Genomic DNA, 23,864 nt, shown 5'->3' with positions numbered 1-23,864 from the left:
GGCAAAGGGAATAAAGCTAGTCAGGAATATATGCTGTTTTGGAGGGGATTAAGGGCACAGTTGAAATATATTGTTAGTAGTATAGTAGTAGTAGTAATGATGATGATGATGATAAAGTTGGAAGGGACCTTGGAGGTCATCTAGTCCAACCCTCTGCTCAGGCAGGAAACCCTAGACCACAGGTCGGCAACCTGCGGCTCCGGAGCCGCATGCGGCTCTTTGAGCCTTCCCCTGTGGCTCCCAGCTTTGCTGAGAGAGACAGAGACAGAGAGAGGCAATTGCGCTTCCCTGCTTCTCTCTCCCCCCCCTCTCTCTCTCCGTGTGTGTGTGTGTGTGTGTGTGTGTGTGTGTGTGTGTGTGTAAAAGAGAGTGCACTCACAGTGTTCTCCCAGGAGCTGAAAAGCTTACTGGGCGGAGCTCCTCCCTTTGTTGCATCTCTGCAGGAAGCAGGAAGCAGGAAGGGCAGGAGAGAGCTAGCTAGCCCAGCTAGGCTGACTCAGGAATTCTGGGAGTTGAAGTCCATGAGTCATAAAAGAGACGAGGTTGCCTACCCCTGAGCTTGTTGGACAACAGCTTGAAGCTTGCCAGGTGAGCAGCAGATGGGAGGGGGGGGAGAAAGAGAGAGAGAGAGAGGGAGGGAGAGAGAGAGAGAGAGGAAAGAGAGAGAGAAAGAAAGAGAGCGGGGGAAGAGGAGTGGCAGACCAAGGGCAGATAGAGAGGGAGGGAGAGAGAGAGACAGAGAGAGAGAGATTCTTTTGACATCTAAAATGAAGATAACACTGCATATATCCTTTTTTACCTGTGTGTGTGTGTGTATGTGTATGTGTATGTATGTATGTGTATGTATGTATGTATATATATATATACACACACACACACACATACATACATAAACATATACATATATATATATATATATATATATATATATATATACACACACATACACACAAATACAAACACACACACACCTATAATAAAGGTAAAAAAGGATATATGCAGTGTTATCTTCATTTTAGATATCAAAAGGGTTTTACAGCTCCCAGTGTTTTGTTTTTGGTGGGAAACGGGTCTAAGTGGCTCTTTGAGTGTTTTGGGTTGCCTACCCCTGCCCTAGACCATTTCACACAAAGGGCTGTCCAGTCCCTTCTTAAAAACCTCCAGTGTTGGAGCATTCACAACTTCTGGAGGCAGGTTGTTAACAATAATAATAATAAAGTCGGAAGGGACCTTGGAGGTCATCTAGTCCAACCCCCTGCTCAGGCAGGGAACCTTGTAACATTTCACACAAAGGCTGTCCAGTCTCTTCTTAAAAACCTCCAGTGTTGGAGCATTCACCGCTTCTGGAGGCAGGTTGCTAATAATAATAATAATAATAAAATAAAGTCAGAAGGGGCCTTGGAGATCATCTAGTCCAACCCCTTGCTCAGGCAGGAAACCCTGTACCATTTCACACAAAGTGCTGTCCAGTCTCTTCTTAAAAACTTCCAGTGTTGGAGCATTCACCGCTTCTGGAGGCAGGTTGCTAATAATAATAATAATAATAAAATAAAGTCAGAAGGGGCCTTGGAGATCATCTAGTCCAACTCCCCGTTCAGGCAGGAAACCCTAGACCATTTCACACAAAGGGCTGTCCAGTCTCTTCTTAAAAACTTCCAGCATTGGAGCATTCACAACTTCTGGAGGCAGGTTGTTAACAATAATAATAATAAAGTCGGAAGGGACCCTGGAGGTCATCTATTCCAACCCCCTGCTTAGGCAGGGAACCCTGTACCATTGCAGACAAAGGGCTGTCCAGTCTCTTCTTAAAAACTTCCAGCGTTGGAGCATTTGTTGGAAATGGTAAATCTCTCCCGGGGCTTCTCCCCTTCTTCAGTTCAGACACGCAGTTATTCCTCAACTTAACGACCGCAAGAGAGCCCAGAATTTCGGTCACTAAGCGAGACATCTGTGAAGTGAATGTTGCCCCGTTTTACGACCTTCCTTGTCACAAAAGTCTGTGGAGGTTATCATTCAGGTCAGGTGTCCCAAAGGTGATTTTTTTCAAGAGGCAACTGGACTTTCATGTTTCTCTTTGAAGATGTTTCGCTTCTCATCCCAGAAGCTTCTTCAGCTCTGACTGGATGGTGGGAGAATGGAAGGATTTATACTCCTTGCAGACAGCTGGTCATTTGCCTCCTTTTAGAGAGTCGTTGAGGCCACTTGGAGGTTTATCTCTGTCCTCAGGATCACCAGAATGGTACAAGTGGGTGTGGAGCCTCCCTGGAACACCTGAAAGGAATTCCACACCCATTTGCACCACTCAGGTGACCCCGAGGACATAGGTCAGCCTCCAAGTGGCCTCAAAGACTCCCTAAAAGGCAAATGACCAACTGTCTGCAAGGAGGATAAATCCTTCCATTCCCCTTGAAGATATTTCCCTTCTCAATCCAGAAGCTTCTTCAGCTCTGACTGGATGGCGGGGAAATGGAAAGATTTATACTCCTTGCAGACAGCCGGTCATTTGCCTCCTTTTAGAGCAGTGGTTCTCAACTTTTTTAATGCCGCGACCCCCCCCAACCGGTCGTAAGTCGAGGACTACTCAACCGGTTGTAGGTCGAGGACTACTCAACTGGTGCAGCACTGTTTGCAGAATGAGACTTTTGGCGGGCTCAGCAGGGCAGAGACCGCCTGGGCAATTCCTATTGGCTTTGGAAAGCCAATAGGATTAGACTCTATTCAAGAGAGTCTATTCTATTGGCTTTGAAAAGCCAATAGAATAAAAGGGAGTAGCACAGCTACAGAAAAGGGGAAAAAAAATGGCGGACTGCGTTGTTTGGCGACCCCCATGAAATGGTCATTCGACCCCAAATGGGGTCCCGATTCACAGATTGAGAACCACTGCTCTAGTTTAATGAAGAGAAGGAGGAGGGGGACAGGATAGCAGTTCTTCCAGTATCTCAGGGCTGCCCCAAAGAAGAGGGAGTCAAGCTATTCTCCAAAGCGCCTGAAGGCAGGACAAGGAGCAACGGATGGAAACTAATCAAGGAGAGAAGCAACCTGGAATTAAGGAGAAACTTCCTGACCGTGAGGACAATTAACCAGTGGAACAACCTGCTTCCAGAAGTTGTGGGTGCTTCATCACTGATCTAGTTAGAGCCGAAGAAGCTTCTGGGATGAGAAGCAAAATGTCTTCAAAGGAAAAAAACCAGACAGTCCAATGGTCTCCTGAAAAAGCATCTTTGGGATGACGATGATTTGGAGGATGGAGCACCTCCAAAGACGTTGAGCCAAGGCAGTCTAGATGTGGTGGACTTCCATGACAACAAGGAATTCACGAGCTCTTTATATTTGGAAGCCCGCTTCTTCTCATCCCTTATGACAGGGGTAGGCTCTTTTATGACCGGTGGACTTCAACTCCCAGAATCCCCACAGGCCACTTGGAGGTTTGTCCGTGTCCTCGGGGTCCCCTGAGCCGTGCAAATGGGTGTGGAACACAATTTTTTCAGCAGTTCCAAGAAGCCCCCCCTACCCACCCATTTGTACCAGTCAGATGACCCTGGGGACACAGACCAACCTCCAAGTGGCCTGTGGGAATTCTGGGAGTTGAAGTCCACGGGTCTTAACATCTCCAAGCTTGGACAGCCCTGGCGCAACAACACATCCTGTTGCAACTTTGAATTGTCCTTAAACAACCGGTCGTCAATCAAGGATGACCTGGCCATATAAATTCGCTTATTCAGCCATTATCAGTTTCCTGGGGTCCATTTTAATTGCACTTGATGAGGTTTGAAGAGTCTCCGAGATACAGTGGGATATACGACCGATGAATAATTGAAAGAGATGAATAAATAAAGGAAAGTTAAATGGGAAATGAGATTTTGGGCAGCCCCTTTTCTCCTTTTAATGTTTCTTGGCTGCCAATCCCTAATACAAACTCCAGAGAAGGTCCCGTTCGTATCTTTAAATAATTGCATTTAATGATGATGATGATGATGATAAAGTTAGAAGGGACCTTGGAGGTCATCTAGTCCAACCCCCCTGCTCAGACTGGAAACCATGTACCATTTCGGGCAAATAATAATAGTAGTAAAGTTGGAAGGGACCTTGGAGGTCATCTAGTCCAACCCCCTGCTCAGGGAGGAAATCCTGTGCCATTTCGGACAAATGGCTGTCCAGTCTCTTAAAGACTTCCAGTGTTGGACCATTCACCGCTTCTGGAGGCAGGTTGTTAATAATAATAATAATAATAATAATAATAATAATAATAATAATAATAATAATAATAATAATGTCAGAAGGGACCTTGGAGGTCATCTAGTCCAACCCCCTGCTCAGGCAGGAAACCCTGTAGCATTTCGGGCAAATAGTAATAGTAGTAAAGTTGGAAGGGTCCTTGGAGGTCATCTAGTCCAACCCCCTGCTCAGGCAGGAAACCCTATACCGTTTTGGACAAATGGCTGTCCAATCTCTTCTTAAAGACTTCCAGTGTTGGACCATTCACTGCTTCTGGAGGCAGGTTGTTAATAATAATAATAATAAAGTCAGAAGGGACCTTGGAGGTCATCTAGTCCAACCCCCTGCTCAGGCAGGAAACCCTGTACCATTTCGGGCAAATAGTAATAGTAGTAAAGTTGGAAGGGACCTTGGAGGTCATCTAGTCGAACCCCCTGCTCAGGCAGGAAACCCTACACCATTTCGGACAAATGGCTGTCCAGTCTCTTCTTAAAAACTTCCAGTGTTGGAGCATTTACTGCTTCTGGAGGCAGGTTGTTCCACTGGTTAATTGTTCTCACTGTCAGGAAGTTTCTCCATAGTTCTAGGTTGCTTCTCTCCTTGATTAAAGTTTCCACCCGTTGCTTCTTGTCCTGCCTTCAGGTGCTTTGGAAAATAGCTTGATTCCCTCTTCTTTATGGCAGCCCCTGAGATACTGGAAGACTGCTATCCTGTCCATTTCCTTCCCCTCCTTAACCGTAGCGGAGAGTGTTGTCTGAAGGGATTACACAGATAGTTCTCGACTTACGACCACAATTTCTGTCACTAAGTGAGATAGGGGTTAAGTGAGTTTTGCCCCATTGTACGACTTTTCCTGCCGTCGTCATTAAACAAATCATGCAGTGGTTAAACGAGTAACCCGGTTGTTAAGTGAATCCGGCTGGTCAGAAGGTCACAGAAGGGGATCACGTGACCACGGGACGCTGCGACCGTCGTAAATACGAGTCAGCTGCCAAGAGGCCGAATTGGGATCGCGCGACCGCGGGGAGGCTGCCATGGTGTGAAAAACGGTCCCGTCCCTTTTTCCAGCGCCGTTGTGTCTTGAAACGGCCGCTGAGCGAAACGTCGTAAGTTGAGGACTCTCTGTATTTCATTTTGCCTGTTCTGTTCTCTTTGCTGCAGGCTCAAGATTTCTACGTAGAGATGAAGTGGGAATTCACGAGTTGGGGTATGTGTGCCTGCCGAAAGAAAGCAGCTGATGCCCCAGTTGGGAAGGGGCTGTCGCCTCTTTGCCCCCCAAGTGGGAAAAAACCCACCCCCCCTTAAGAAAAAAAAATCTCCCCCCAAGGGGCATTTGCAGGATTAGCAAAAGCCAAGATAGTCCCACGTGTGCAAAGCCTTCTCGTGTTTATGTTGTTGAATGCATCGTAACAGGCGGGGCTTCAATTCCACAGACAGGTCAGCCATCTTGACTTTTTTGACCCCACCCCATGCCAGACGTCCCTACTTTCCCAGGGTAGAGAACATGGCTGCCCAGACTAGGGGAAGGACTTAATTCCGGGGACAAGACCCAGGGACTCGACACAGAGATATAGAATGACTGAGTGAAGAAAGGAAGGAAGGAAGGAAGGGAGGGAGGGAGGGAGGAAGGAAGGAAGGAAGGAAGGAAGGAAGGAAGGAAGGAAGGAAGGAAGGAAGGAAGGAAGGAAGAAAAAGAGTCCCACCCAGGGACTCTTGACACAGAGATAGGCAGCATATAGAATGACTGAGTGAAGAAAGGAAGGAAGGAAGGAAGGAAGGAAGGAAGGGAGGAAGGAAGGAAGGAAGGAAGGAAGGAAGGGAGGAAGGAGAAGGGAGGGAGGAAGGAAGAGAGGAAGGAGAGGAAGGAAGGAGAAGAGCGGGAGGGAGGGTGGAAGGAAGGAAGGAAGGAAGGAGAGGGGAGAGGAAGGAAAGGGAGGGAGGGAGGAAAGAAGGAAGGAGAAGAGACAGGGAAGGAAAGAAGGGAGGAGAAGAGACAGGGGAAGGAAGGAAAGGGAAGGAAGGAAAGAAGGAAGGAGAAGGGAGGGAGGGAGGAAGGAAGGAAGAGATGAAGGAAAGGAAGGAGGGAGGGAGGGAGGGTGGAAGGAAGGAAAGAAGGAAGGAGAAGAGTGGGAGGGAGGGAGGGTGGAAGGAAAGAAGGAGAAGCGAGAAGAAGGAAAGAAAGAAGGAAAAGAAGGAGGAAGGAATGAAGAAAGGAGAAGAGAGGAAGGAAGGAAGGAAAGAAGGAAGGAGAAGAGTGGGAGGGAGGGAGGGTGGAAGGAAAGAAGGAGAAGCGAGAAGAAGGAAAGAAAGAAGGAAAAGAAGGAGGAAGGAATGAAGAAAGGAGAAGAGAGGAAGGAAGGAAGGAAAGAAGGAAGGAAGCAAGTGCCCCCAAGGCACTCACCCTCCTCTGCTTTTTCGCAGTTCCTTTGGTCTCCAAGATTTGCCCCAGTGACACATACAAGGTGTGGAAGTGCGGCCAGAACCTGCGGGTAGACACAACGTTGCTGGGCTTCGACCACATGACGTGGCAGCGTGGGAACCACAGCTTCATCTTCCGGGGTCAAGGTGGGTGAAAACTCTTGGAAGGCTACTTTGACATTCACACCTGTCGATGGCTCATGAAAGCAGCCAAGTTTTCTTTTGCGCTGGAGAAAAGGTTTTCCTTCCATTCTGCCCCCCCCAAAAGGTGCCGTTGCTTTAAGAAGCTGATTAAAATGTCCTGCTTTCAGGGGTCAGCTCACTTAAAGCAGCCGCATCCTTTTTCCCTTCCCTGCAAAACTGGGGATTAAATAGTTTGCTTTAAGGAGGTGCAGAGTTGTGCTGTTTCCGACGGATCTCTCTATTTCCAAATACATGTTGATGGGTCCACAACTTGTGTTAACAATGCTTAATGAATACATTTGTTTTTGGGCTTAGGATACCCCAGTGTTTTTCCACCTTGGACACTTTAAGAGGGGTGGACTTTCTCTCCCAGAATTCCCCAGCCAGCCTGCTTTAAGAGGGGTGGACTTTCACTCCCAGAATCCCCCAGCCAACCTGCTTTTAAGAGGGGTGGGCTTCCACTCCCAGAATCCCCTAGCCAACCTGTTTTAAGAGGGGTGGACTTCCACTCCCAGAATTCCCCAGCCAGCCTGCTTTAAGAGGGGAGGACTTCCATTCCCAGAATCCCCTAGCCAGCTTGCTTTAGGAGGGGTGGACTTCCACTCCCAGACTCCCCCAGCCAGCCTGCTTTAAGAGGGGTGGGCTTCCATTCCCAGAATCCCCCAGTCAGGATGCTTTAAGAGGGGTGGACTTCCACTCCCAGAATCCCCCAGCCAACCTGCTTTTAAGATTGCTTGATATACAATTATTTGTTTTTTTTTTACTTCATTCTGGTTATAAGTCTACCTTATAACATCCTGTAGACTACCTGTACAGGTGTTTCACTGTAACCTAATATTGGAGCTTCCTTGAAGATGTTTTTAAAGGGGGGGGGTTACATGAATCGGTCATAAAATGAATTAGACCAGGATTAGAGACGTTCTCAGGACTTGGTGAAAAGAACTAGCTAGCTTTGTTCTCTCGTCACTTAAGCTCCCGCCTGCTTGTACAGGGGTGTGATGCCACGTCTTGCTATAAAAAGGGGAGGGGGTTTAAGAGACAAGGCTGCTTTCAATATTTGGACCAATTGGACCATGCTTCTGGGGAAGGGGCTTCGTTCAAAGACTTATGAGACAAGGCTGCTTTCAATATTTGGACCAATTGGGGAAGGGGCTTCATTCAAAGACCTATGAGAGGAGGCTGCTTTCAATATTTGGACCAATCAAATGATGCTTCTGGGGAAGGGGCTTCATTCAAAGACTTATGAGAGGAGGCTGCTTTTAATATATGAACCAATTGGATGATGCTTCTGGGGAAGGGGCTTCGTTGAAAGACTTATGAGACAGGGCTGCTTTCAATATTTGGACCAATTGGGGAAGGGGCTTCATTCAAAGACCTATGAGAGGAGGCTGCTTTCAATATTTGGACCAATTGGATGATGCTTCTGGGGAAGGGGCTTCGTTCCAAGACCTATGAAATAAGGCTGCTTTCAATATTTGGACCAATCAAATGATGCTTCTGGGGAAGGGGCTTTGTTCAAAGACTTATGAGACAAGGCTGCTTTCAATATCTGGACCAATTGGATGATGCTTTTGGGGAAGGGGCTTTGTTCAAAGAGGGGACCCCTCTCTTTCTCTCTCCCCCCCCCAGATACGAGTGCGGTGTTCATGGAGGTGGATCACAACAGGCGGGTGGTCTACTCCGAAACGCTGGCGCTGGCTGCCCACGACCAGGAGACCATCCTCGCGGCCATGCAGCCCACCGAGGAGCAGGTGATGGGGCGCCTGATGGCCCCCGTGGTCGCCACGCACCTGGACATGCGCAATATCGCCTTCGAGAGGTACGGGAAGGGAGCGCGGGAAGGCCCACGGCTTGTCCCGGGTTCAAAACAGTGAGCATCCTGGCATTGACTGATGGGCATGGGGCATTGGTGGTGGTGGGGGGTCTTCGAAAAATAAAAAAGGGTGAGGGGTGCAATTTATGCATGTTTGGCAGCCCCCCCCACTTTCCTGGGCTGAAGTGTTAGAAGACCTGGCTTTGCTGACTAACTTGAGGTTCACAGAGGGACATGTCACCTGGTTATTGAACTGTTGATGTTCCCTAGTTGGGTCATGAAACGTCTGCAAGAAAACCACCCAGCTCAGAGAGCACCAGGGACCCCACAGTCTTCCTCCCCCCTCCTTCTCCTCCTCCTCCTCCCCCTTCTCCTCCTGCTCCTCCTCCTCCTCCTGCTCCTCGCAACTCCCCCCACCCTTCTAGCATTGATGATGTTCCCTAGTTGGGTCATGAAATGTCTGCAAGAAAACCACCCAGCTCAGAGAGCACCAAGTACCCCACAGTAGCCTTCTTCCTCCTCCTCCTCCTCCTCCTCCTCCTCCTCCTCCTCCTCCTCCTCCTCCTCCTCCTCCTGTCACATGACCTTGCTTTGTAACTAGCCATTATTTTGGGCTTTTCGGGAAAATGGCAGTCACAGCAAACCTTTGATTCATTTCATGAGTGTGACGGCTGCTTTCCAACTGTCAAAAGTTATGACTGTGATGACCAGGCTCTCTTACGGTCATAAGCCGAGAATCACTTACGACACATTTGGATAAAAAATAAACAATTTACAGGGAGTCCTTGACTTACAGCAGTTCGTTTAGTGACTGTTTGAAGTTACGATGGCATTGGAAAAAAAGGGACTGAGGACCATTTTCCACCCTTTTTCCACCCGTTGCAGCATCCCCACGGTCAGGGGATCCAAATTTAAGACGCTCGGCAACTGACTCGTGTTTACGACGGTCGCAGCGTCCCCGGGGGTGTCACGCGATCCCCTTTTGCGACCTTCTGACAGGCCAAATCAATGGGGGGAAGCCAGATCCACTTAACAACTGGGTTACTAATTGAACAACTGCAGCAAGAATGAGCCAAAACTCACTTAACAAATGTCTCCCTTAGCAACATCAATTCTGGCCTCCCTTGTCGTCGTAAGGCGAGGACTCCCTATCATTCTCCCAGTGATTCCTTGTCTCTCTCTCTCTCTCTCAGGAACAAGACGGGTATATTAGGCTGGAGGAGCGAAAAGACTGAGGTGGTGAACGGGTACGAAGCCAAGGTGAGACCTCTGATACTGAAGACTAGAAGCTTGACAAGTGGATGGGAAGAGGGGTGGGAAGGGGCAGAAATGTACTGTGTGTCCCTCGCTCGACAGGTTTACGGGGCTTCCAATGTGGAACTCATCACCCGGACGCGGACCGAACACCTTTCCGAGCAGCACAAAGGTAAAACCAAAGGTGAGGATCGCTTTGCTTTCGGCCAAAAATCTGGATTTTTTTTTCCTTGCTGAATTGTGCTGCTCCTCCTATTTGTAACATGGGTGTCCTTATTGCGGCCTCCTCGCCTTACGACCGCAAGGGAGCCCGAAATTTCCCATCGCTAAACCAGACTTTGTTAAGCGGGTTTCGCCCCATTTTACAACCTTCTCTTGCCGCCGTCGCTAAGCGAGTCACCACTGTTAAATGAGTAACACGGTTGTAAAGTGAACCTTTCCCCCTCGACTTTGCTTGTCGAGAGGTCCCGCACACGGGACGCGGCAACCGTCATAAATACGAGTCGGTTGCCAAGCGTCCGAATTTTGATCCTGGGGATGCTGCGACGGTCGTAAGTGTGAAAAATGGCCAAAGATCCCCTTTTTTTTTTCACTGCTATTGTAACTTCGATCGGCCGCTGAACAAACCGCCGTAAGTCGAGGATTCTCTGTCATTCATTTTGCTTTTTCGTATTCTTTCTGCTCACCCTGTTTTCCTGGAGTGTTTGGACATGGGTCTCATTAGAAATAATTCTAATTAAAAAAAAAACAAAACCAAAAAATCCTAAGCCACTCTGTGGACTTTGTGCGGTGCCCCAGATATGGCATAGCTTTATATTATATTTCATCTCCTGTGCTATTCCTGTTCATTAGAATTAGAATAACAGAGTTGGAAGGGACCTTGGAGGTCATCTAGTCCAACCCCCTGCTCAGGCAGGAAACCCTACACCAGAGGTAGGCAACCTTGGCTCTTTTATGATTCGTGGACTTCAACTCCTAGAATTCCTGTGCCAGCCATGCTGAGGGGAAAGGGAGAGGTTTCCAAGCTGAGCCATGGATGGCTCAGGAATTCTGGGAGTTGAAGTCCACAAGTCATGAGGGGGCCATAGTTCCCCCACACTGGCTCAGGAATTCTGGGAGTTGAAGTCCACGAGTCATAAAAGAGCCAAGGTTGCCTATCCCTGGTCTAGGAGGCTCACCGCTTAGAACAGGAGGACTTAGGACAGGGGTAGGGAACCATGGCTCTTTTATGACTCGTGGACTTCAACTCCCAGAATTCCTCAGCCAGCATGAGGGAAACTTTGGCCCCTTCATGACTGGTGGACTTCAACTCCCAGAATTCCTCAGCCAGCATGAGGGAAACTTTGGCCCCTTCATGACTGGTGGACTTCAACTCCCAGAATTCCTGAGCCAGCCATTCTGAGGGAAAAAGGAGAGGTTTCCAAGTGAGCCATGCTGGCTCAGGAATTCTGGGAGTTGAAGTCCACAAGTCATAAAAGAGCCACGGTTGCCTACCCCTGCCCTACACCATTTCAGACAAATGGCTGTCCAGTCTTTTCTTAAAAACTTCCAGTGTTGGACCAGTCACAACTCCTGGTGGCAGGTTGTTCCACTGGTTAATTGTTCTAACTGTCAGGAAGTTTCTCCTTAGTTCCAAATTGCTTCTTGATGAGTTTCCATCCGTTGTTTCTTGTCCTGCCTTCAGGGGCTTTGGAGAACAGCTTGACTCCCTCTTCTTTGGGGCAGCCCCTGAGATACTGGAAGACTGCTATCCTGTCCCCCCTCATCCTTCTCTTCATTAAACTAGACCAGGGGTAGACAACCTCGGCTCTTTTATGATTCATGGACTTCAACTCCCAGAATTCCTGGGCCAGCACGGCTCAGCTTGGAAATCTCTCCCTTTCCCGTCAGCATGGCTCGCTCAGGAATTCTGGGAGTTGAAGTCCACAAGTCATGAAAGGGGCCATAGTTCCCCAATGCTGGCTCAGGAATTCTGGGAGTTGAAGTCCATGAGTCATAAAAGAGCCAAGGTTGCCTACCCCTGAACTGGACATACCCAATTCCAGCAGCTGTTCCTTATATGCTTTAACCTCCAGGCCTTTGATCATCTTTGTTGCTCTTCTCTGCACTCTTTCTAGAGCAGTGGTTCTCAACCTTTTTAATGCCGCAACCCCCAACCGGTCGTAAGTCGAGGACTACTCAACCGGTCGTAAGTCGAGGACTACTCCACTGGTGCAGCACCGTTTGCAGAAGGGGACTTTTGGCGGGCTCAGCAGGGCAGAGACAGCCTGGACAATTCCTATTGGCTTTTGAAAGCCAATAGAATTAGACTCTATTCAAGAGAGTCTATTCGATTGGCTTTCAAAAGCCAATAGAATAAAAGGGAGTAGCACAGCTAAGGAAAAGGGGGGAAAAACTGGCGGACTGCGTTGTTTGGCGACCCCCGTGAAATGGTCATTCGACCCCAAATGGGGTCCCGACCCACAGGTTGAGAACCACTGGGCTAGAGTCTCAACATCTTTTTGACATCGTGGTGACCAGAAACTGGATCTTCCGTCCACAAATTCCAAATGACACCCCTTTTTAACAGCGTTCATCTCTTGCAGGTGGTAAAACCCCATTGCAGTCGTTTCTGGGCATTGCCGAACAACACGTGGGTCCCAACAACGGGGTGAGTCACTGGAAGAACAGCGGTGCGAGGGTCCCGGAGCACGGGGAAGCAACTTGCATATTTTCTCTGACCCTCTGCAGGCTCTCATCACGCAGACGCTGAGCCACGCCAACCCCACGGCCATCACGCCTGAGGAATACTTTGACCCCAATTTTGAGCTGGGGACTCGGGATATGGGGCGACCCATCGAACTCACCACCAAGACGCAAAAGTGAGAGCAGAGCCAGGGGGCCGTTGGACTGTTTTTGAAGGGTGGGACAAGCGGGGGGGGGAGGGGAACCTTTCCTCACGGTCGTCCTCCCCTTCCTCCCTCAGGTTCAAAGCCAAGTTGTGGCTGTGCGAAGACCACCCTTTGTCCCTGGCCGAGCAAGTGGCCCCCATCATTGACCTCATGGCGGTCAGCAACGCCCTCTTTGCCAAACTCCGGGATTTTATCACGTTGCGTCTGCCGCCTGGCTTTCCGGTCAAAATTGGTGAGGGTCCGTGCCAGGAAAGGGTTAGGCAGAAGAAAAATTGCCTATAGAACAGTGGTTCTCAACCTTTTTAATGCTGCGACCCCCAACCGGTCGTAAGTCGAGGACTACTCAACCGGTCGTAAGTTGAGGACTACTCCACGGATGCAGCACCGTTTGCAGACTGGGACTTTTGGCGGGCTCAGCAGGGCAGAGACAGCCTGGTCAATTCCCATTGGCTTTTGAAAGCCAATAGAATTAGGCTCTATTCAAGAGAGTCTATTCTATTGGCTTTCAAAAGCCAATAGAATAAAAGGGAGGAGCACAGCTAAGGAAAAGGGGGGGAAAAATGGCGGACTGCGTTGTTTGGCGACCCCCGTGAAATGGTCGTTCGACCCCAAATGGGGTCCCGACCCACAGGTGGAGAACCACTGCTATAGAAGCAGCATGCTTCTCTCCTGCATCTCTCACAGAGCAGAGAGATTGGAGAGAAAGGGATTTTAAGAGAGTCCTGCAATCTCTTTGCTCTTCAACGTATCACAAGCAATGAGATTGTGCAAGAATCCGGGGCTGGGTGCAACCGGTTGTGCTTTGTGAACAGCTTACAGTACTCTCTTGTAGGTGAATTCTGGGACTTGAAATCCACCCCTCTTAAAGCATGGCTGACTGGGGAATTCTGGGAGTGGAAGTTCACCCCTCTTAAAGCATTCTGGCTGGGGAATTCTGGGAGAGGAAGTCCACCCCTCTTAAAGCATGGCTGGCTGGGGGATTCTGGGAGATGAAGTCCATCCCTCTTAAAGCATGGCTGGCTGGGGGAATTCTGGGAGTGGAAGTCCCCACCCCTCTTAAAGCATTGCTGGCTGAGGAATTCTTGGAGTGAAAGTCCATCCCTCTTAAAGCATGGCTGGCTGGGGGATTCTGGGAGTGGAAGTGCCCACCCCTCTTAAAACATGGCTGGCTGGGGAATTCTGGGAGTGGAAGTTCACCTATCTTCAAGAATGCTGGCTGGGGAATTCTGGGAGTTGAATTCCACCTCTCTTAAAATTGCTGAGAAAACACTAGGCTGAATGCAGTGGGTTTAAAAGCTTCGGTGTTTTTTTCTGAAGATGCTGAACCAGAAGCTACAGATCCATTCATTGTGCAAATCCCATTGTATGTTTGTGTCTGTGTGTTTGGGTGGATGGGGGAGAGAGAGAGAGCTGTTCTGCTTTACAGCGATGGTGGAAGATGGGAGTTGTAGTGGAAGACACAGACAAGAGGCTGCTGAAGGAGACCACATGGGTGGGTCTTCCTTCTGCAAAAGTGATCCTCATGCTGAAGGAGGCGGCAGGGCTGCCCTGTGAGACACACCTACACAAATACACCCCTGCCCTGTGCTCCCTTCCCTCTCGCCTCCAGAAATCCCCATCTTCCACATCCTCAATGCTCGCATCACCTTTGGCAACTTGAACGGCTGCGACGAGCCGGTGGTCTCCCTCCGCAGCACGGGCAGCCCCGGCAGCGATGCCCCCTCGACCGGGAGTGACCGGTCCAGCATCAGCAGCTCCAGCTCCCTTGGTGAGTGGGGGGGGTGAGAAGGGAAGGGGCACATGGAGTGGGTTGATAGGGTGGGGGGGCAGGAGGCGCCCCGCAAAGCCAAGTGGGGGTTCGGAGGGGTCTATCAAGCAAGTGGAACCATCTGCCTCCAGAAGCGGTGAATGCTCCAACACTGGAAGTTTTTAAGAAGAGACTGGACAGCCATTTGTCTGAAATGGTGTAGGGTTTCCTGCCTGAGCAGGGGGTTGGACTAGATGACCTCCAGGGTCCCTCCCAATTCTGCAATCCTTCCTTCCTTTCTTCCTTCCTTCCTTCCTTCCCCATCACTAGAGGTTTTTAAGAAGAGACTGGACAGCCATTTGTCCGAAATGGTATAGGGTTTCCTGCCTGAGCAGGGGGTTGGACTAGATGACCTCCAAGGTCCCTTCCAACTCTATTATTATGGATCATCGCACAGTCAGCCAGATGTTCAGACTGGATTTGGCTTTTTGTCTACCTATCGAGTCCTTACCCAGGACCTGGGATAGGCAGATGTGGATGTTTGATGGTATTACAGATATCGTCGCAGGATGGAAGCAGTTCCTAGTAAGGCCGCCTTTTGCAATTGACTAATAGCGAATTTGTCAATGCCGATGATGGTGTTCAAGTGGGGCTCCAGTTGTTTTGGGATTGCACCCAAGGCGCCTATGACTATTGGTACTACCCTTGTATATTATTATTATTATTAAGTCAAGATGGCATCACAAGCATTTGATTTATTTATTCAACTTGTATGCTGTCCATCTCACTGTCCAAATGACGCCTGCATCCCTCTGACGGTGGCTGGACCCCCTTCCTGCAGGCTCCTGCCGCTGCTTTGAGATGGACCCCTCCCTCTTCGAAGCCCCCCAGGGTTACAGCATCGTCGGGAGACACCCGGAGCCGTTGCGGGAAGATGAGGATGATTTACTGCAGTTCGCCATCCAACAGAGCTTGCTAGACGCGGGCAGCGAATATGACCAGGTAAGGGACCACCGACCTCGGGAGGTTGGGGGTCTGGGGGGACCAGAAGCTGGGCATCGCTGGGCTGGCCCAAGAAGGAAACTCATCAAGGAGAGAAGCAACCTGGAACTAAGGAGAAACTTCCTGACAGTGAGAACGATTAACCAGTGGAACTCCTTGCCTCCAGAAGCGGTGAATGCTCCAACACTGGAGGTTTTTAAGAAGAGACCAGACAGCCATTTGTCTGAAATGGGATAGGGTTTCCTGCCTGAGCAAGGGGTTGGACTGGATGATCTCCAAGGTTCTATTCTATTCTATTCTATTCTATTCTATTCTATTCTATTCTATTCTATTCCATTCCATTCCATTCCATTCCTGAAAGTTAGAACAATTAACTAGTGGAACTCCTTGCCTCCAGAAGTTCTGGGTGCTCCAACACTGGAGGTTTTTAAGAAGAGACCAGACAGCCATTTGTCTGAAATGGTATAGGGTTTCCTGCCAGAGCAGGGGGTTGGACTAGATGACCTCCAAGATCCCTTCCAACTTTTATTATTAATCTGCCTCCAGAAGCTGTGAATGCTCCAACACTGGAAGTTTTTAAGAAGACACCGGACAGCCATTTGTCTGAAATGGTACTATAGGGTTTCCTACCTGAGCAGGGGGTTGGACTAGACGACCTCCAAGGTCCCTTCGAACTTTATTATTATTATTATTATAATCCTGCACTACACTTGATCTCTCATACCGTGTTTTCCCGAAATGAAGACCTGGTCTTAAATTTTTTTTGCCTCCAGAAGAGGCACTAAATCTTAATTTTGGAGAAAGCCTTATCTTAGGACCGCCACAGCCAGGCCTACCACACCCCGACACCTGTCGCACGGCTGCTTGACTTCTTCTGCGGCTGCTTGCCGCCACTTGTGGCTGAACGCCGTGTGGCACATTGCACCATTTCTGCTCCTCCCGGCACGATGCCGCGTGGCTCTTTGGGCTACTTCCGCTGCGGACGTCGGCCCAAACCACCACGTGGCCTTCTGCCACGAGCAACAGAAGCAGGCTGAAGTGCGCAAGCCGCGGAAACAGCCCGAAGCACCACGCAGCGTCTTGCCATGAGCAATGGCAACGGCACAATGTGCCACATGGCGTTCTGCCGCAAATAGCGGCCAGTGGCTGCAGAAGAAGCCAAGCAGCGGCACGACAAGTGTCAGGATGTGAAAGGCCCAGTTGTGGCGGTCCTACTGGTAAGGTAAGCGGGTGTGGGGCGCATGGGGCAGCTTCACCCCCCCTACCCCTGCCCTAGCTTGATTTTTAGGGGTGCGCCTTGCCGCCAAACTAGTAGGGCTTATAATAGGCCGACCCCCAAAAATGAAGCTAGGGTTTACTGACGGGCTGGGTCTAATTTTCGGGGAAACACGGTAAAACTATATCTTTCTCAAGAATGGAGACGAGGATCGTTTCAACGTAGAGGTTTAAGTGGCAGTAGATTTGACAGCTACTATCTTCATATAATAATAGTAATAGTAGTAGTAGTAGTAATAATAACAACAACAACAACAACAACAACCCAGACTTAACAATTGTCGATAAGAAAGACAAAAAAGTCTGGATAGTGGACGTGGCAGTGCCTGGAGATAGCAGAATAGACGAGAAAGAACTGGAGAAGATAACAAAATACAAAGACCTACAAATAGAAATAGAAAGACTGTGGCAAAAGCAAGCAAGGGTAGTACCAATAGTCATAGGCACCTTGGATGCAATCCCAAAACAACTGGAGCACCACTTGAACACCATTGGCATTGACAAATTCGCTATTAGTCAATTGCAAAAGGCGGCCTTGCTAGGAACTGCTTCCATCCTGCGATGATACCTGTAATACCATAAAACATCCACATCTGCCTATCCCAGGTCCTGGGTAAGGACTCGATAGGTAGACAAAATGCCAAATCCAGTCTGAACATCTGGCTGACTGTGCGATGATCCATAATAATAATAATTAATAATAAAGTTGGAAGGGACCTTGGAGGTCATCTAGTCCAACCCCCTGCTCAGGCAGGAGATCCTATACCATTTCAGACAAATGGCTGTCCAGTCTCTTCTTAAAAACTTCCAGCGTTGGTGCATTCACCGCTTCTGGAGGCAGGTAGTTCCACTGGTTAATTGTTCTTCTAACTGTCAGGAAGTTTCTCCTTAGTTCTAGGTTTTTTCTCTCCTTGATGAATTTCCGTCTGTTGCTTCTCGTCCTGCCTTCAGGCGCTTTGGAGAATAACTTGACTCCCTCTTCTTTGGGGCAGCCCCTGAGATACTGGAACATAGCTATCATGTCCCCCCTCGTCCTTCATTAAACTAGACCAGGGGTAGGCAACCCAAAACACTTAAAGAGCCACTTGGACCCGTTTCCCACCAAAAACAAAACACTGGGAGCCGCAAAACCCTTTTGATATCTAAAATGAAGATAACACTGCATATATCCTTTTTTACCTTTATTATAGGTGTGTGTGTTTGTGTGTGTGGGGGTATTTGTGTGTGTGTATGTGTGTGTGTGTGTGTGTGTGTGTATATGTATGTATGTATGTATGTGTGTGTATATATATATACACACACACACACACACACACACATACACACACAGGTTAAAAAAAGGATATATGCAGTGTTATCTTCATTTTAGATGTCAAGAGGGTCTCTCTCTCTCTCTCTGTCTCTCTCCCTCCCTCTCTATCTGCCCTTGGTCTACCACTCCTCTTCCCCCACTCTCTTTCTTTCTCTCTCTCTCTCTCTCTCTCTCTCTCTCCCTCCCTCTCTCTCTTTCTCTCTCTCTCTTTCTCCCCCCCCCCCTCCTATCTGCTGCTCACCTGGCAAGCTTCAAGCTGTTGTCCAACAAGATCAGGGGTAGGCAACCTCGTCTCTTTTATGACTCATGGACTTCAACTCCCAGAATTCCTGAGTCAGCCTAGCTGGGCTAGCTAGCTCTCTCCTGCCCTTCCTGCTTCCTGCTTCCTGCAGAGACGTAGCAAAGGGAGGAGCTCCGCCCAGTAAGCTTTTCAGCTCCTCGGAGAACATGTGAGTACACTCTCTTTTACACACACACACACACACAGAGAGAGAGAGAGAGAGAGAGAGATTGAAGCAGGGAAGCGCAATTGCCTCTCTCTGTCTCTCTCTCTCTGCAAAGGCAGAGGAGGCTGGGAGCCACAGGGGAAGGCTCAAAGAGCCGCATGCGGCTCCGGAGCCGCAGGTTGCCGACCTGTGAACTAGACATTCCCAATTCCAGCAGCCTTTCCTTATATGCTTTAGCCTCCAGTCCTCTAATCATCTTTGTTGCTCTTCTCTGCACTCTTTCTAGAGTCTCAACATCTTTTTTATATTGTGGTGACCAAAACTGGATGCCATATTCCAAGTGCCATATTCCAAGTGCCAAAACCCCTAAGTTCAACTTCCCGCTCCCTTAACTGTCTCCCATTGCTGACTCCCCCTTTCCCCAATGACCAGTGAGGTTCAAGCCAGATGTTTCCAGAATGATCACTTCAAGAAAGGCAACTGCTTTCTTCTCCCAGCCGGGTGACCCTGAAGCAGCATCTCGAGCAGATACAGTAGTTTCGCTTTCCCCCAGATATCTCCGCCCCTTTCCACCCTCCCTAGAGTCTACGGCAGGCTGCCATCGTAGGGTAGCAAAACACGCCAGCCAGCATAAAGTGGCAGCTGAACTGGGATTGAAGCCCATACCATCCGTACGTGCGTTGCAGCTGCAAAACGGGCTTCCACCGTCTTTCCAACCATAGTCAACACGTTCGCCATCTCAATATTTTTTTAAGATTTACGGACTTCAATTCCCAGAATTCCACAGTCATGCTTTAAGCTGGTTGGATTTCAACTCCCAGAATTCCATAATCAGCATTTTTTTTAAAGACTTATGGACTTCAACTCCCAGAATTCCCCAATCAGTATGCTTTTAGCTAATTGGACTTGAACTCCCAGAATTCCCCAATCAGTATTTTTTAAGATTTACGGACTTCAACTCCCAGAATTCCACAGTCATACTTTAAGCTGGTTGGATTTCAACTCCCAGAATTCCCCAATCAGTATTTTTTTTTAAGTTTTACGGACTTCAACTCCCAGAATCCCACAATCATGCTTTAAGCTGGTTGGACTTCAACTCCCAGAATTCCATAATCAGCATTTTTTTTAAGACTTGTGGACTTCAACTCCCAGAATTCCCCAATCAGTATGCTTTAAGCTGGTTGGACTTCAACTCCCAGAATTCCCCAATCAGTATTTTTTTTTAAGTTTTACGGACTTCAACTCCCAGAATCCCACAATCATGCTTTAAGCTGGTTGGACTTCAACTCCCAGAATTCCATAATCAGCATTTTTTTTAAAGACTTATGGACTTCAACTCCCAGAATTCCCCAATCAGTATGCTTTTAGCTAGTTGGACTTGAACTCCCAGAATTCCCCAATCAGTATTTTTTAAGATTTACGGACTTCAACTCCCAGAATTCCACAGTCATACTTTAAGCTGGTTGGATTTCAACTCCCAGAATTCCCCAATCAGTATTTTTTTTTAAGTTTTACGGACTTCAACTCCCAGAATCCCACAATCATGCTTTAAGCTGGTTGGACTTCAACTCCCAGAATTCCATAATCAGCATTTTTTTTAAGACTTGTGGACTTCAACTCCCAGAATTCCCCAATCAGTATGCTTTAAGCTGGTTGGACTTCAACTCCCAGAATTCCCCAATCAGTATTTTTTAAGATTTACGGACTTCAACTCCCAGAATTCCACAATCATGCTTTAAGCTGGTTGGACTTCAACTCCCAGAATTCCGTAATCAGCATTTTTTTTAAAGACTTGTGGACTTCAACTCCCAGAATTCCACAATCATGCTTTAAGCTTTTTGACCAGCTGGCTGGGGAATTCTGGGAATTGAAGTCCCCCCCCCTATCTTAAAGTTGCCAAAGTGGAGAAACACTGCTTTTCTGGGGTCCATATTATTACACGACGATGGCCAGTTTGTTTAATCGCGGCTTGAATGTGGCTTAGGCCAGTAAACCCTAATTGAGGCAGGATCGCGGGATGTGAAGTCCCAAGAAAGTAAACCGAAGGCTGGCGCCACATCTGAATCAGGTCTCTTAAGTATCCAAGGGACGGTGTTTGTCTCCTTCCCACAGGTGACAATTTGGGAAGCGTTGACCAACAGCAAACCAGGCACTCTGCCGGTGTCCCAGGAAGGACGTAGAGTCTGCAGGTGAGTTTGTCTGCCGGCCTCACTTCCTCTTCCGGATTTGTCCATTTTACTTCCTCCTTCCGAACACCTGTCAACACCTGTCCTCTCTGTTTGCCCTCCCCAGGACACCCCAGCACACGCCGCCCCCGCGGCCCGCCGTCCCCCAGCAGCCACCCCCCCCAGCAGGCCGGGGTCCCGGGCTGCCCACTTACGCCGAGCAGCTGCGCCTGGCCATGGAGCTCTCCGCCAAAGAGCAAGAAGAAGCCGAGCGGCGTTCGCGCCAGGAGCAAGAAGAACTGGAACGGATCCTGCGCCTCTCCCTTACCGAACAATAGGGCCCCCCCTCACCCAGGGGGTCTTGGGCAGGGGCACGCACACACAGCTCCGGCCAGCGCCTGGGGGCCACCAGCCAGCACTAACGGACTGTGCCTTTCCCAGTTCTGGCTCTGCTCATGCACAAACCTGGGCACCACCAGGACGGAGCGAGTCGGGGCGTGGGGGGCACAGCCAGGAAGGGGGGGGGCTGGCAGGGGGTCCCGACACGTTTCCCCTCTCACAGCTGAGCCATTTAATTTGCCCCTCTTTGGATGGTGGTGGTGGGGTTAATCAGTCCGACGTCGGACACTGTCCGTCCGACTTTCCTCTCTGTTGCCCATTGTGGCCAAGAGGGGAGGGGTCTCCTTTCCCCTCTTCCTTTTTCCGGGTTGGGGGCTGCAAGGCTCTGAGTTCTCCTCCATTGGGGCAGCATCTCAGCCAAGTCTCCTCCTTCAGGGTGCAAAACCCCCAGAGGGCCACCAGAGGGTGCAAGCACACACACACCCCTGTCATCTGGGCTGCCCTCTAGTGGCCAGCTTGTTTTTTGCAACCCTAATTCGGGACTCCCGATTCTTAACCCGGGTGCAATCGGAGAACGGCGGGGAAGCTCATGAAGAGCTGTTTTGGGGGTGGGGTGGGGGTGGGAGCAAATTTGGAGCCTTAATACCTAATTGCCGGAAGGGGGGGTTGGACTAGAAGACCTCTGAGGTCCCTTTCAGTGCTGTTCCTGGTGGTTCTCGACTTAACAACAGTTCGTTTAGCGACCGTTTGACATTACGACAGCGCTGAAAAAAGTGACTTACGACTGGGTTGTTTTTTTTTTTCACACTTAGGACTGTGGGAAGCTGCAAAGGGCCGTAATTGTGTCCGATTGCCAAGGGTCATGTGATCACTTTGGGGGGGGGTCAGCCTTGTGAACTTCAGAACTGCGTCGTAAGTAGTTCATCCTAACCAGTCATAAGTTGAGGAATTCCCATACAGGTAGTTTGAAATTACGACGGTGCTGGAAAAAAGTAACTTACCGCCTGTCCTCACACTTACGATCACTGCTGTGTCCCCTGGCCACACGATCCAGGTTTAGGCACTTGCCAACTGGCCTGTACAGGTAGTCCTCAACTTAGGACCACCGTCGAGACCAACATTTCTGTGGTTAAGCAAGACCGTTATTGAGTTTTGCTCCATTTTACCCCCTTCCCTGACACCGTCGTTAAGTGAATCACTGCAGTTGTTAAGGTAGGAACACGGTTGTTAAGTGAATCCAACTCCCCCCCCGTGGACTTTGCTTGTTGGAAGGTCGCAAAAAGGGATCGCGTGACTTCGGGACGCTGAAACCGTCATCCATACCGGTCAGTTGCTAAGCGTCTGAGTTTGGATCACGTGACCAGGGGGATGCTGCAACAGTTGTGTGAAAAGCGGTCCGAAGTCAACTTTTTTCACTTCCGTCGTTAGCTCCGAACGGTCGCTAAACGAACGGCTGTATGCCGAGGACCGCCTGAATTGAATTCGGGAAATGCAAAGTGCAAAAAAAAAAAAAAGGAAAAAAAGGAGACTATAGTTAGTTAATCCTGGTTTAATTTAGCACAGAGCCCGGAGGGTGGATCTAGAAGCCTTGTTAATTTGGGGAGGAGCACGTTAAAAAAGTGGGCGGGGCTTGGTGCCCTCTTGGCCGCCATCTTGACTTTTTTGACCCACCCCGATTCAGACGTGCCCAGAAGCCCACCAGAACGTCTGTCTTTGCCGAGCACAAAAAAAAAGGGGAGCGGCGAAAAGCCACCCCGAGATGTTTGGGGAGCCCCACGACAGCATGTTGCCCCCCCCCTTCCCTGCACACCCAAGTTTTGCACCAGTTGCACCAAGTGCACTTAACCCCACCTGCTGCCTGCCAATCAGGTCTCCAATCGCCTTCTGGGCTTCCAGGTTCCTTTCGTGGTTGTGCCCCCCCTCCCAGCTGACCCCCAATAGTTGCAGGGCCATTTATGGGGTACCCAGGCTGGCATTGGGGAGGGGAGACTTTGGTGCAAGAGCAGGTGGGGCCAGGCCTCTTCAGGGTCAGGAGTGGGAGGGAGGTGGGGGGCACAGCATGGGGGGGCAACCCTGCACCCCTTTTTTCTGCCATCGCTCCCCTCCTGGCGTCTTGGGTGCTTCCCTTTCAGGGGTCCTGATAGCCCAGGATGGGGGCTCTCTTCCCATTTGGGGCCCCCTCCCCAATTGCCGGTGCCCCCTGCAAGGTCGTTACTATCCTGTTGTTCCATGGTGCTAACCTCTTGGGGGGTGGGATGGAGACCCCTCTGCCAGGGTAGGGGTGAGGATGGCGGGGGGGGAGGCGAGGAACAGCCTGTAGCCCCCCTCTTCCATTCCTCCCCGGGGGAGCCAGTGGGGGTCCTATGTTTTGGGTGGTGGGAGGGCCAGGGGGACTAAGGTGAAGCTGCTACAGCCATTACAAAAAGGGGAGGGGTCTTCCGGGCAACCCACACATCTGGGCGGAGGCAATGGAGACGCGCCTCCTGTGGGCCAGGTGTGTTTACCTGCACAGAAACACCAATAAAATACCTTAAGAACCCTTGCTTGTTTCTGCCTGTTTTTAGGGGGGGTGGGGTGGGGGTCAGCAGGCTGCACCTGGGGTTGGGAGGGGACCTCCCACTTCTTCCAGTATAGAGGTGGAAACCTGCCCCCCCCAAACCCCCAATTGTCTGAAATGGTATAGCGTCCAGCAGAAGGCTGGACTAGAAGACCTCCAAGGTCCCTTCCAGATTCTATTCTATTCTATTCTATTCTTCAATCCTTCTATTCTATTCTATTCTTCATTCCTTCTATTCTATTCTATT

At 49.6% G+C, this 23,864-nt stretch overlaps 1 protein-coding gene across 1 annotated transcript in view; it reads left to right on the top strand.

Moving 5' to 3' along the window:
- ANKRD13B (ankyrin repeat domain 13B) overlaps positions 1-21,210 on the top strand; it is a 34,991-nt gene extending 13,781 nt beyond the window's left edge. The window contains exons 4-15 of the mRNA XM_039322196.1: positions 5,377-5,422; positions 6,637-6,780; positions 8,446-8,635; positions 9,823-9,889; positions 9,986-10,067; positions 12,469-12,533; positions 12,614-12,744; positions 12,849-13,006; positions 14,384-14,542; positions 15,363-15,523; positions 20,669-20,745; positions 20,849-21,210. Of these exons, the coding sequence (XP_039178130.1) occupies positions 5,377-5,422; positions 6,637-6,780; positions 8,446-8,635; positions 9,823-9,889; positions 9,986-10,067; positions 12,469-12,533; positions 12,614-12,744; positions 12,849-13,006; positions 14,384-14,542; positions 15,363-15,523; positions 20,669-20,745; positions 20,849-21,059 (1,491 nt within the window). The 3' untranslated portion in view covers positions 21,060-21,210. The remainder of the gene's footprint in view (positions 1-5,376; positions 5,423-6,636; positions 6,781-8,445; positions 8,636-9,822; positions 9,890-9,985; positions 10,068-12,468; positions 12,534-12,613; positions 12,745-12,848; positions 13,007-14,383; positions 14,543-15,362; positions 15,524-20,668; positions 20,746-20,848) is intronic.
- Positions 21,211-23,864: the final 2,654 nt, after the last annotated feature.

The sequence above is a fragment of the Crotalus tigris genome, unplaced genomic scaffold (genome assembly GCF_016545835.1).
Source record: "Crotalus tigris isolate CLP2741 ecotype Arizona unplaced genomic scaffold, ASM1654583v1 scf7180000023874.160978, whole genome shotgun sequence".
Classification (NCBI taxonomy): Eukaryota; Metazoa; Chordata; class Lepidosauria; order Squamata; family Viperidae; genus Crotalus; species Crotalus tigris.
This window is presented reverse-complemented; position numbering and strand designations above follow the sequence as displayed.